The 14,119-nt window shown below is 32.7% G+C and overlaps 2 protein-coding genes across 2 annotated transcripts; one reads left to right on the top strand and one right to left on the bottom strand.

Moving 5' to 3' along the window:
* Positions 1-284: 284 nt before the first annotated feature.
* Positions 285-13,876, bottom strand: LOC115697317 (uncharacterized protein At4g19900). Its single transcript, XM_030624264.2, has 5 exons — positions 12,092-13,876; positions 11,846-11,995; positions 8,863-8,997; positions 3,504-3,698; positions 285-3,026 (listed from the first exon to the last, which is right to left on the bottom strand). Exons 1-5 carry the CDS (start codon positions 13,393-13,395, stop codon positions 2,840-2,842), a joined length of 1,971 nt encoding a protein of 656 aa, XP_030480124.1. The 5' UTR covers positions 13,396-13,876; the 3' UTR covers positions 285-2,839.
* LOC115698063 (protein EXORDIUM-like 7) lies at positions 316-1,483 on the top strand. Its single transcript, XM_030625245.2, has one exon. It carries the CDS (start codon positions 316-318, stop codon positions 1,345-1,347), a length of 1,032 nt encoding a protein of 343 aa, XP_030481105.1. The 3' UTR covers positions 1,348-1,483.
* Positions 13,877-14,119: the final 243 nt, after the last annotated feature.

Genomic DNA, 14,119 nt, shown 5'->3' with positions numbered 1-14,119 from the left:
ACAAACTGAAAATAAATAAATAATGGAGCAAAAAGAAAGAAAAGAGGAAGAAGAAAAACAAAGAAAAGGAAAAGGGAACAACATAGCTATCATTAAAAAGTAGACAATGATGGGTTTCGAATCATGTAAAAACATGCAGACCAATGCCCACCATAACCAAAGCAAACAATAACCCATTTAATAAATAATAAGATAAGAATATGAATATCAAACCCACACCCAACTAACTCCTTAATTTCTTCTGTCACTCTCTATAAATTAAAAACTTCTCCTTAACTGTCTCTACTCACAACAACACCAAATATCTAAACAAAGATGCAAAAACAACTATTGCAATGCCTCTTCTTCCTCCTCCTATCACTTTCTTTCTTTTCTTCATTTTCATCTCTTGCTTTTTCCCTGAATCAAAACAGACAATTCAATGAAGCCAAGAACTATGAAGGTTCTTCTGACCTAGTGGACCTCCGGTACCATATGGGTCCAGTCCTTGCTTCACCCATGAACCTCTATATAATATGGTATGGACATTGGAATCCAACACACCAATCCACCATAAGAGACTTCATCTACTCACTCTCATCTCAGGCTCCTTATCCTTCTGTCTCCGACTGGTGGCGAACTGTCCGGTTCTACACCGACCAAACCGGCTCCAACATAACCGGTAACATCATCCTATCTGGAGAATCGTTTGACTCAAGCTACTCCCATGGAAGTTACCTAAGTCGTCTTGATATCCAATCCATAATCAACACTGCAGTCACCAATTCAAACCATAGAGCTCTTCCACTCAACCCACACAATGGTCTTTACCTTGTCCTAACCTCTTCAGATGTCCGAGTCCAAGATTTTTGCAGGGCAGTTTGTGGTTTCCATTACTTCACCTTCCCCACTATAGTTGGGGTGACTGTGCCCTATGCATGGGTGGGCTACAGCGGTTCACAGTGCCCTGGAATGTGTGCCTACCCATTTGCTTGGCCTGACTACTCGAAAATGCCACCTCCCGGGGCTGGAGGAGTCGGCGGTGGCAACGTGATGCGCCCACCAAATGGGGATGCCGGTGTTGATGGGATGATCAGTGTGTTAGCTCATGAGCTTGCAGAGGTGTCAAGTAATCCTCTTGTGAATGCTTGGTATGCTGGGGAGGATCCAACTGCTCCAACAGAGATAGCTGACTTGTGTATGGGTGTTTATGGGAGTGGTGGGGGTGGAGGCTATGTGGGCAAAGTTTATAAGGGCTCTAGGGGAGTTGGATACAATGTTAATGGAGTGAAAGGGAGGAAGTTTATGATTCAGTGGGTGTGGAACCCTGTGAGAAGGAGATGTTTTGGACCAAATGCTTTGGACTAGAATGTGGGAGATTGGGGTGTTGTGCAATTATGTTGTTATCATTTGATTCTTGCGTACTGTTTCAGATTGATGTTGTTTTGTTATCTGATAGTTCATGTTCTTCATTGTAGTAACAAAAGAAAGTCATCGTTGTACATAATTCACTAGGATTTCATCTTAGTTACCACCTAATGTTATATTACAGCCATAATAATTTATAGGGGGCAGATATAAGCGATTAAAAATTGACTTCCCATTCATCAGTGTTGGTGAACCAATTCAATCACGCCAAAATGCTTGATGCCACCCACAATTATCATGGCCGTGGTGGACCATGGTTTTCTTTTTTTTCAATCAGATATGAAAAGCAATAAAATAAAATTATAGCATTTGAATTCATATATTTATCAATCATTTTTATGATGCGCGTCCACAATACATAGCATTTGAATTCATATAAAATTGTAGGTCCACGTATGCATGAAATGTACCCCCAAGTCCTAAATGATGCATGTGGAGAACAGTAAACTACTAAGAAAATTATGCAATGAGAAAGAACAATTGCAATAATAACAACTATCATAATCATAATATATTAGAAGATGGGGCAGGTAGATTATAACACGAAGAGCAAGATAAATAACAAGAGGCGACACATGCACAAAACTTTTAAGCTGAAATCATGTGCCTTTAAAGAAATAGGCCAATGTAATTGGTATGCTACCAAACCATAACCCATTGATACAGTTTTAATAATTAGATAAATGTTATGTTTGATAAAAAAAAAAGGTAAGAACTAGTATCTCCCAAATATATATTTTTGTGTTTTCAACTTTATTGCAGAGAATTTCTCATCACGGTATTACAAATGAAATGCCTCCAAACTAACTGCAACACATATATAAATAAATTCTATTGATTCCGAACAGTTGATTCTGATGTACAAAGATATTAGTGGAAAAGCAATACAGCACATGCTCTTGGTTCCGCCTTTGAAAACAAGCAAACCAACTGTTGAGATGTAAAGGCCAATACGCCCTGTTAATTTATCTGAGTGTTCATCATAACCAGCACCTCCTGTTGCGGCATGCTGCACAATACATATCCTGATCTATATGCCATTGGACATGTCTAACTGGTTGAGGGATGGGAAATATCCCAAGTCCTCATCCCAAAAAACAGTTGCAGAAGTGGCTTAGACCAAAGGTATAGAAACAACACTAACCTCCAAAAATTTGGGCTAAGAGACATCTTCCTACGTATAGACAATTTTAAGCAACATACAGACGAAAGCTCTACTTTATGGGGGTGAACATACAGAGATACAAAACTACAACAGTACAAGACCTAATTGGGTCGCCAACTCTGGTGTTTGGCTCATCAAAACAGAGTATTGCCTGAACTTTTTCTTTTCTTTTTGTGTTAGAGAAATACTTATTTGGTAATTTTGGCAGTTTAATACCTTCTCTATTAAGACCTGGAGAGGAGAAAAATGGTCAACTATAAAGTGAATTTACAACACATCAGAGCACCGGATACAGTACTGATCAATAAGCCTTGCCACAAGGCTATCAGGTTCTGGAATGAGAGCAGATGTTAAGCTATTCCATAAGTGAAATGTCATTGACTCTTCCAAAAACTTTTCAAACAGAGAATTCTGTTCAAATTTTTCAGTCTCTGTTGTCGGTGCAGTGAAGTATCTGTTATCAGCTCAAAATGATTAAATTGTAGAACATTAAAAATGAATACAAGAAACAGACACAATGAGCTGCTGAAATAGAGAATTAAAAGGGAAAGGCGAGAAAAAAGGCACCACAAAACACACATACACCCATGCACAAACGTGTTACATTCCTTAAACCAAGAGATGATCAGAAATCAAAGAAAAAGATACTTCAAAGGAAAAAGGAAATAAATAATTATGTAAAAGTTAAATTATACAAATATTTGTCAGCTACCTTAATAGTCAGTCACAAATGGTGACCTATTTTAAACGGCCTAATCATCAAGCATATCAAGCAGTTGAAAGTAATTATTCTGGACTAATATCGAGCACTGTTACGTACTTGAATAGTTTCACCACTAAAATTGATCAATAACCACTGTTTAATTACGCATTCAATTCATTCATCATTAAAATAAATGTAATTTTGAAGAAATAAAGTAAAATAAATTACCTCGTTATATTCTGAGAGCCAATAGGGAAGAAAATTGGAGAATGATGCACTCTCAACTCTAGCTCTTTAATGGGACTTCTCTCCCTTTCTAAGAATTTAGTTGCAACTCTAGTCAAAAGTTCCGCCCCATTCCATCTCAAGCGAGTATCGTCATATGTCATATAGAACTCTTTCATGCACTCCATTAGAAAGCGACTGTTTTAAAAGAAGGAAACATTAGAATTGAAACTTTGCAACAGTGGAATATATAACTTCATTCTTTTGTCAAATAAATCAATGATATACATATTTTCCTCAGAAAAAATTACTAAGTCAGCACCGCTGCTATTGCTATTATTATCTATGATGGGATATGAAATATTCAGATTGACTAAGTTTCTACTTTTGCTTATAATAAATAAGTATGATTGACTTATTTTTACCGTTTGAATAGTTATAGTATGAAAAAAAAAAAAAAAACTAATAAAAAGAATTTTTTAAAGTATTTGGATATCATTGAAAAAAATATTTTTTGTCAGTAAATTAAAAATTATGTAAATTATTTTAATTTTACAAATAGATTCTCAAAAGTAATTTTGGGAGAAGTTACAAATCCTACCTTCTTCCAATCCAAAAGGACTTTTCATTTTTTATTCAAACACCCCTAAAAGGACTTTTAATTCTAAAAGCTAAAAAAAAAGCTTACAGAAACTAAGGCAAATCTATTCTATATAAAGTGTGCCTATATAACAGAATTCTTGGTTTATCAAAAATTCATGGGTGACTTTTTATTTATATTAAAAATAAAATAGTTTATTATTAAAAATAAAATAGTTTATGAGAAATTCATGGGTCACTTTTTATTTATATATAATAAAATAAATCTCATTAAGTAAATGCAGAATAAATTCAAGGATTTTGTCAATACGTTGCAAGATCACCTTTTAAGTAAATGTTCATTTGAGGCCTATTACATATATCTATTCTATATAAAATATGTCTATATAACAGAATTCTTGGTTTATGGGAAATTATTGGGTGACTTTTTTTAAAAAAAAAAATTATGTTAAATTTAAGTACTCTATCGTTAACTCTTAAAAAATATAAATAAAACCTAAATATAAATTAAACCCTTAAAATCCTGACTCAACTCCAACAATATAAACTTCTCTTCAGCCGTGAACTACTCAGAGGATAAAACAATTCTGAATAAGCTTAATTAAGAAAATCTGCATATGTGTATAAATAGTAATAAATATTAATGGATTTCTTCACAATTCCTTGATTCTCTATCTCAATTCATGATCGACTTTTTAGGAAAGAAAAATTAGTTTTGGTTTAATGTTTTATTTCCTACCTCCAATGTTTCCTCCATCTTCTAGCCACATTCTTCTTCTTATACATCTTTCAATGGGAGCTTTCTTTCCACTGAGTTTTGGGGATTCTTCTTTTTGTAATTGAATATATTTACATTGTTTCAAAATTATATATATATCGATAACATTATGTATATATATATTTATTTAAACGTATTATTTAATTTGCATTGGATTTTTAGTTTGGAGTGTTGATGTTGAAAGACAAATTGTTTGAGACAATTAGTTAGATTTTAGCATGATTGACATCTATGAATGAAAAAGAATTGAAGCTTATTTGTAAAAACGATGAAACATAGATTTAATCAAATCATATATCATACTAAAAGAATGATATGGAAGCAAATACGATTTAGGAAAATAGCATTTAAAAAAAAAGTAATTACCACTCTTTATATATATATATATATATATATATATATATATATATTCTCTCGCTAATGCCAATTTTATTGGTACTCTTTTGTATTTTTTTATTTTCATAACATTATGCATATTTTTCATAATGTGTATAAAATACTCAGTACAAATTTTTTTGTTTGACATTGATTATAGTTTTCCATTCCTTAGGAAAAATGTAAACTTTGGTGCCTAAACTATTGATGATACAAAGTTTAATTTTCATTAGCTAGAAACTTATACCCACTTCCACCCACCTAATCCGTTGAAAAGTTCTTGGTGGAAGTAAGTGAAAATTACATGAAATATGGGATTTTGTAAAAAAGTTACAAAAATATGGCTTTTATAGGTTTGCCACTCTTCTATGGCATTTTTTCACATTTAAGACTTTTTATGGTATTTGATATGCCATATTTTTGTAAACTTATTATTCAAACCCATATATCATGTTTTTGTTTCTAACTTAATTAGTTTTATTTATTTTTTTTAGTTTATTTTACATTTACATTTTAGGATTTTTTTCAATTTGAAAAATTTACACCAAATACTAACTTTTTTTTTTTTTCAAACATTACATTTATAATTTCAGTTGCTGACTTTTTTCTTTCTTCTCTCTCTCTAATTTTCTTTTTTATTTTTTTTTTAATTTTTCTTTGTGTCGCTTTTTTTTTTAATTTTTTTTTCTCAAACTATATTATTTTTTCTTTTCATATATATAAATATATATAATTAGTGGACATTTTTTATATCTCAACTTTTTTTACAGAAATTAAAGTTGTTTTTTTTTTATTTAAACTACTATTTGTTTTTTTTGTTAAAAACTAATTATTTTATTAAAAACAGCAGAAAAAAAAAAAACCAATTTCATCAACATCATCATGAAAAAAAAAATAGTATAAAAAATCACAATCTAAAAGGAATACAAACTTTAAAAACTAGTTTCATCAACATTGAAAGAAACTAATAATTTCATTAAAAGAATAAAAAAAATATTTTCATCAACAAGATAATGAAAAAAAAAAATTATAATAAAAAAACGATACTAACTTTAAAAACCAGTTTCATCAATATTAAAAGAAACTAATTATTTCATTAAAAGAGGCAAAGAAAAAAAAATAGTTTCATCAATAACATAATGAAAAATACATAATGCCTAATAACTAAACTTTTACAAACGATACTAAATTTAAAAACCAGTTTTGAACATATCAATTTTATATCAATACCTAATAACTAAATTTCTAACTTCATTTTTTTATTTTGGCATTTAATTTGCTTGCTCAAAAAATAGAATTGATTTAAACATACATTATGTAGCAAATATAACAAAGAGAAAAAAAAAAATAAAATCAAAGAGAAAAAAAGAAACAAAAAAAATTAAAGAAACAAAATGTAATAAAAATCATAAAAGAATAACAAAAAAAAAACAGTGGAATGTGAGAAACCAGTTAGTAAAACAACCAAAATAAAAATAATTTCTTGAAATAATCAAATAAAAATTGAAACTTGAAACTCAATTATGAACAACAATAAAAAACCAGTTATGAAAACTAGTTACTTAAAATAAACCAGTTATGAAAATAATAAAATAATATGTGTGTTTTAAAATAAAATAAAAATTGTTGTTCAAATATCATACAATAATAAAACTGGTTTTATACAAACTAAAAAAAATACAATAATATCATAAAAATAGAGCAACCCCATTACAGAACAGTTAAAACCTATGAAACCAGTTTTGACCTGTGAAACCAATTTTGACGCTATAAAAAATCATAACAAAATATAAATGTTAATTATAAAGTTAACTGAAACCAGTTTCATCATACAATCAAATAAAAAAAATACTAATCGCAAATGTAATCAAAACAACACACCATGCATACTAATATTAAAAATAAAATATAAGTGTAAGTTTCGAACCTAGAAACAAAATAATAAAAAAGCAACTTAAAATAAAAATTTTGTAATAACATAATGAAACTATTTTTTTATTCTTTTAATAAAATTATTAATTTCTTTCAATGTTAATGAAACTAATTTTTAAAGTTTGTATTATTTTTAGATTATATTTTTTTATATTGTTTTTTTTTTCATGATGATGTTGATGAAACTGGTTTTTTTTCTGCTGCTTTTAATGAAATAATTAGTTTTTAACAAAAAAAACAAAGAAAAAAAATAAACAGCAGTTTAAATAAAAAACAAGTTTAATTTCTGTAAAAAAAAACATCTACAGTTGAGATTATTATTTTTTTTATTTATTTTAGTGTTTTATTTTTTAAAAATATATAAAAAAAAATAAAAAGAAACACAAATTTAAAGTTTTTTATGGCATTCCTCATGATTTTTTCCCATATTTATAAGTTTTTTTTTAAAAAATGTCATATTTAGGGTAATTAAGTTTTTATGCCATATATATCAAAACATATCTTCATTTTCCCATATTTTTGTAAATAGCCCTTCAAGTAATCATGTATATATGTACATAATTACATATTGTGTTTGATGATAACATTTGATCATGTATAAAAACTATTTTTTAGCTTTTACAATTAAAAAAGTCATTCTAAGAGTGTTTAGATAAAAAATTAAAAGTCTCGAAAAAATTTTTGAGAAGCTATTTTTATAACTAAAATAATTTATATAATTCTTAATTTACTTATAATTTTTTTTAATAATATTCAAACACTTCAAAAAAAACATTTTTTATTAAAAAAAATAAGTCAAAGCTTATACTTATCTTATACTTCTATTTATTATATATTTTTTTTTTCAATTAATCACTTTATATTAAAAAAATTCTAATTAAACAATATTAAATTATATATGATTATTTGTTGTATCATTAAAAAAATAATTTATAACATCTAAAATAAACAAAAAATACGTGCATTCGCACGTAACTTTAATCTAGTAGATAAAATATATATATATATATATATCAAAAGTAGTGAAGAAGTGGCACATTTGTTTTTGGGGTGTTGTCTTGCTCAAAGACTTTGGATAAAGCTGCTGAACGCCTTTGAGATACAATGGGTATTTCCCGGATCAGTACCATTAATGATGGTGAGCAAGGTGGGGGATAGAAAGGGTAGATCATACCTATGGAGGACAGCTGTTCTAGCAATCCTGTTGGTTATTTGGCTCGAAAGAAATAACAGAATTTTTGAAGGGATTGAAGCCTCAGTTGAAGATTTGTGGGAAAAAGTCAGATTTTGGACAGCTGTTTGGGTTTATAAAACTAAAAGTTTCGAGCAGTTTTCAATCTTAGATTTGAATAGAGATTGGAGATTGTTGTGTAATGTGGTTTAATAGTACATGAATTGTTTATGTCTCGTTGGTTTGGTTTTGTTTCAAATGTTTTATATGTTTGTGATATAACACTTGTAATCATGGTATGCCTCCGCCACAAGTGAGCCTTTCTATATATTTCGGGGGAGGGGTCAGTCTTTGACAATGGCCTCTTTCTCTTTTTCAAAAAAAAAAAAAGATTTACAATTTTTTCTGTGGTTCACCAACGCTTAACACTCATATTCAGTAAGATATGACTTTAAATAAGCCAGAAATTGTAGAATAGCTACTGGAAAGCAAAGACCATTGAGTACCTGTGCCTTCTAAACAGCATCACTGCTCCGTTCAAAGAGCTTCCTTTAACTGGATCCTCCATTCCAATAGAATTGCTAAGTGAAGATAGTGGTTTCAAAACTATGATATCAGAATCCAGATATAATCCACCATATCTGAAAAGAAAAAGACGTAAATACATAATTAATATCCAGCTAAACAAGGCGCAATTGATGTTGAGTCACAAGCGTTTAGTATATTCCATGTACACAATACATAGCTGTAACTAACAAAAACACATTTATACATCAATTAACTAGACCAGATTCAAAGTGACGCTTCATTTGAGACACACTACAAAGAAACAGAGGAGTTCAGCTTTACGTGAGAAAACTAACCAAACCTCGTTTTTTAAAATACACAAGTTTTCATCCAGAAATTCGAAGCAAAAGAAAAGAAAAAAAAATCAGTGAATAAATGGTTTCCTCAGAAAATAAGGTCTCCAAATTATGGTTGCATCACCAAATCATATCAAGAAGCTAATGTATAATAAACTGCACAGACAAATCTGGCTTCAAGAGTCATGATATACCATGTATAGCTCAATAGAATTTGAAAACCGAATTTAAAAGTTAGGTTAGACCATACTGTAGAAGTTGAAGTTAATAAAGTAGTAGATAAAAAGAAAGAGTGAGTTTGGTAGTATAAGGGTTTTGTGGAGGCTTTATTGTACACATTTCAATCTATCGTCGCCAATATGCAAACCTTAAGAAGTTAATCAAGGATCATTAGATTAGTTTTCTTAAACTTCTTGAGCCAATGATTAGTTTTGCTAAAGAAAAGATCCGCAGGATATCGAAGCTTGCAAATGTTAAAAAAGGGTGGTCTACGATCAGAAAATGCCTTTATTGTTAAAGAGAATTGGCTGTAGAGAGAGCACCTATCTCTCATAAGAGAAGAAGAGGTACCACTTAAAAGTATATTTTCAACTATAGTTGGGAGACTTTCCCGAAGAATGGGTAAAAGAAATGGAAAGATGAAAACATGGGAATAGATTTGATACCGCTATTTCAATTGCTGTGCTATTAAATAACTGTACAACACTACAACAGATTGTCGCTCTTTAGCATTGAGTAGTACTTAAGTAGCTAAGTTTCCAAAGGTGAACAGCCAGCCCTCTGTCCTTTATAGTCATAAAGGGCTTCTCAGAAAACGAAATTTGAAAGGTCGACTCGACCACTATATCATAGGCCTTCTGGTGGGAGGCCGATGACTACACGAACTCTATACCAGGTCATGAGCAATAGCAAAGCCAAGCCACCAATCTATTTTCTTTCTTTCTAGCAGCAGAAATTGTGTTCTGCCAACCTTCTCCATGGAAGCTATAGCAGCAGACAACAGTAATATCTACGACAGAGTGTCTAGAGGCATGTCTTTTACCGTATGTTATGCACTCATGAATGGTTTTTTTTTTTTTCCTGAAAAGGAGAAAGGGACCTCTTGTCTTAAGACAGGACCCTCCCTGTTATGTATTAAGAATCCTAACTTGTGGTGGCAGAGGAAAGCCTTGGTTACAAAAATAGCCCCAGACAAACAAGGCCTATAACAGTTAGCACTCAACAGTGCTGAACAAAGTATGCTTGACAAAGAAAATAATGCCACTACATCAATGACTTCCATTCTCTACATAAATCTAAAAAAGACAAATCCTCAAATGTTTGGTTTTAAATACCCAAGTAGCTGTGATTTTTAAAGAAAAAAAAAGTGATAAAAAACTTAGATCTAGATGAATATTGTCGATCGGTTTGAGTAACAAAAAGACTTTGCTTAGAGTTTCACTGAATACTAACCCACTCTCGATTTAAAAGAAAAAAATACAAGCAACTAGATAATCCGATGTCGGATAGCCTAAATCTAGCCTACGATCCTATCTCAATTCTGTCCCCAGGGACATTGGTAAAACGTGCAGTTTAGTACTTGACCATTAATTCTAGTAATTGCTTCTTTTATTACTAAGACTGACTTATCTTTCTTGTACTGTAAGTAAACTAAGGTTTTTGTAAATTGTACGAGTATGATGAAATTAACAATACTTCTTATCTTATGAGTTGTTCTGCCAGATTGGTCATTCTTACCTAAATTGGATTTCCCTATCGAACAAGTACAAAGTCTGACACATGTCAAAGTGATGGAAAAGAAAGAACATCTTTTACGTATCCACCTATTTTGTCAACCTTGTTAGAAATGATACAAGGAAGATCGAGGACAGATTGAATCTTGGCAAAGTGATCCACTTTACCCATCTGCCTATACGAGGCAAATTCCTCACTTCAGGTTTAGGAGTTGGGAATGAAGGAGCATACTCTGGGGGCTCTCCCAGCACCTAAACCGATGGGAAAGACCCAGAGCACAAGATTTGAGCGCTTACTAGAGAGCACCAAATTCTTGCATTGCACTTCTCATTCAGTTTTTCTTTTTCCCTTGGTAGGTTATATCACCCTTTTCAGGCTTAGACTGTTCAGACAGTTAATTTAAAGTTCAAAGTAGATAGTTCTACACAAACAGATACCTTGATAGTCATTACAATTTCAAACCAAAGAGACTACACCCTTAACCTTCCATTTCTCCATTTTCTTTATAAAAATATTTAAATCAAACAGCTTCGTGCTAATATTGAAATTTAGTAATTCATTCCTTTGTCAGCAATAAAGTTTCTGCTTATAGTATACAGACTAAAAGTCTATAAGAACTGAAACACCAAACCATAACTAGGGAAGTAATAATTCAATTATGTTCCTCCTCAATTTGATATATCCTCGTAGATGATGACAAGATATTTATTTTCTCATATTCTATAATTGATAACAGAGTCTAGTCAATGCATACTCTCTGGTCAAAATATTGATAGCTAAACATAAGTTGTTAACTAGTATAACACTCCAAGTCACAATCATAAAAATAATAGACAGAAAAATGGTACCAACAACCAATATAAACGATCTAACAAAAGCAAAACAAGCTTACTTGTACAGTGCAGCAAGGCGGACAAGCTCACTATAATGAGTAGAATAGTACTTGGTCTTTCTCCATTCGAACCAGGCAGAAGTAAATACATGGGTCGGTGTATCCTTCAGCAGCTCATCAAGATTTGGCATAGCAACAGCAACTTTATAACTTAAGAGGGGAAAATAAACGCATCAAAGATTCAGAGACATAACACAATAACACATAAATATTTCAAAACACAAGGACGTCAGATAGATAAAATACCCATCCTTTAGAAAGCTCTCTTCAAAGAAATCAAGTTCAATGGTCTCTGACAACACAACAACACAGGCCTCTCGATGATGATAGAGTAAACTCTCGAGTCCCCTTTGGTACCGGACACTATACATCCATGGTGGAGAATTCCATACCATGAAAACTCTCATCTCACACTTGCCAATCTTGAAAAACTCATCGATGAAATCCGAGAAAGACAGATACGGCAGCAAACCAGGATAGTAACCCCATCTCTTGCCATCTGCGTAAATGTGACTCGAAAACTCCGATTTCCCACGAACCCCATCAGAGTCCACACCCAGGCCGCCATTAACGGGCTTCTTCCTATCCGATCCACTTTCCGGAACTTCATTCAAACCTCTCTTAATCTTACTTCTGGACAAGACAACCCTTCCTGAGACATTCTCATCACCTCTAGATTTGAGAGAAACCCCTGAAACTGAATTAACTCTCAATTGCTTCTTCATTAGAAATGGAACTCTCTTAAAATCATTCAAGATCAATTTCTGAACCAGACGATCGCCCCTCGTGAGAGTGGTGACCCCCAATCCGTCAGGGTCTTGCAAAAATGGATTATTCAATGGATTCAAAACCTCCAAATTTGACTTAAACATTCGATCTCTCCTCAAAAAATCGCTCTTCTTATCGAACCATTCTCCCCAACCCTCTCTTAACGGAGAAACTCTCCCACCCAATTTCAGTAATAGCGCATCCTCGACACTTGCCACTTCGCTGGCCTTCCTCCTCACAGCTTCGTCCACAGGAACATCGTCGGATCCAAACGCAGCCTTACTCTGATCCTCTGTCGTCAATCCCACATTAAACCCTAAATTCTCGTCATCCCAATCCTCAATCGATCTCCGACTGAAGGCCCTACGAATCACGCCGTTCATGTGATCGTAGAAATAACCATAATCCCTAGGTCGATTGGATTTCGTCACAGGAGTTGAATCATCGTCTTCCTCAAAACTTTCTTCCCTAACGGAAGCCTCCTCAACGACGTCATCGAGCTCGTCAATGCGGTCCTCGGCGGAGGCTAGGGGATCGTCGTCCTGGGAAACGACATCGGAAATGAGAGGGTTAGTGAGGGAAACGTCGTCGTATTCGGAGGCAGGATTCCTGTTGCGGTTATGACTGAGGAGGGAATTGTGGGGATGAGAGAGGGAGAGGCGGGAGTAGAGAAGGGAAACAGAGAAAAATAGGAGGAGGAGGACAGCGGATCCGACAGCGCAGGCGTAGTAGGCGCCGGAGCGGGGACGGCGGCGAGACCGGACGGGAAGTTTGTTCGTCATTACGTCAGAATGAGACACAAATCAGCATAGGAAGAACTTAGAAAAAGAAGAATTCGCATTGATGAAGTTGAGGTGAGTGAGAGTCAGTGTGTGTGTTGTTTGATTAGAGATATCGCGGGAGAATAATTATTTAAGTATTTTTTTTAGGAACAAAACGACCATACGTAAGAAAACTAGAGTCATTACATAAGAGTTTTATGTAGGTAAGGTCACCACATCGAATCAACTATACTTTTTTTTTTTTTTAAGGAAAGATATATCCATTAGAGAATAGAACCAACATTCAGGATATAGTTGGAAAAGAGCTTCCTGATCTAAGCCTAAAGTATTTTTCATTAGCCCCTTGAGGAATGTAACTAATATTAACTTTACGTAAAGAAGATAAATTTATTTTGATGAAGATTGTGAGAATATTTTTAATCTGGTTCAATGCAATGGTTCAATGCAATCTGGTTGAATGGAATGATGTCGATACCAAGTGAGAGCATAGTGTAAGGCGTGTGCTTTCATTATCAAAGGCGAATGGATGCCTCTCCATGGCGTTGCCAAAGTCAAGAGTACTTCCCTATTATTGTTGTGAATAGTCATGCCAAAACTCATTTTGTTGTTCTTTGCATTTTGGGCAGTATCCACCTTAACCCTGAGATTGTATATTGGTGGTTATGATTCATTATGTGTTGGGTGCAATGAGGATGTATAAATAGTAGGTGAAAGTGAACTCTTA

The sequence above is a fragment of the Cannabis sativa genome, chromosome 7, assembly GCF_029168945.1.
Source record: "Cannabis sativa cultivar Pink pepper isolate KNU-18-1 chromosome 7, ASM2916894v1, whole genome shotgun sequence".
Classification (NCBI taxonomy): Eukaryota; Viridiplantae; Streptophyta; class Magnoliopsida; order Rosales; family Cannabaceae; genus Cannabis; species Cannabis sativa.
This window is presented reverse-complemented; position numbering and strand designations above follow the sequence as displayed.

Bases quoted from the DNA above. Each gene is read 5' to 3' on its own strand.
- LOC115698063 (XM_030625245.2), top strand. From the start codon at position 316: ATGCAAAAACAACTATTGCAATGCCTCTTCTTCCTCCTCCTATCACTT.
- LOC115697317 (XM_030624264.2), bottom strand. From the start codon at position 13,395: ATGACGAACAAACTTCCCGTCCGGTCTCGCCGCCGTCCCCGCTCCGGC. The intron at 11,996-12,091 runs GTATTTTATCTA...TCCCCTCTTAAG, and splicing joins GAGAGCTTTCTAAAGGATGG to TTATAAAGTTGCTGTTGCTA. The intron at 3,027-3,503 runs GTAATTTATTTT...AGCTGATAACAG, and splicing joins GGCTCTCAGAATATAACGAG to ATACTTCACTGCACCGACAA.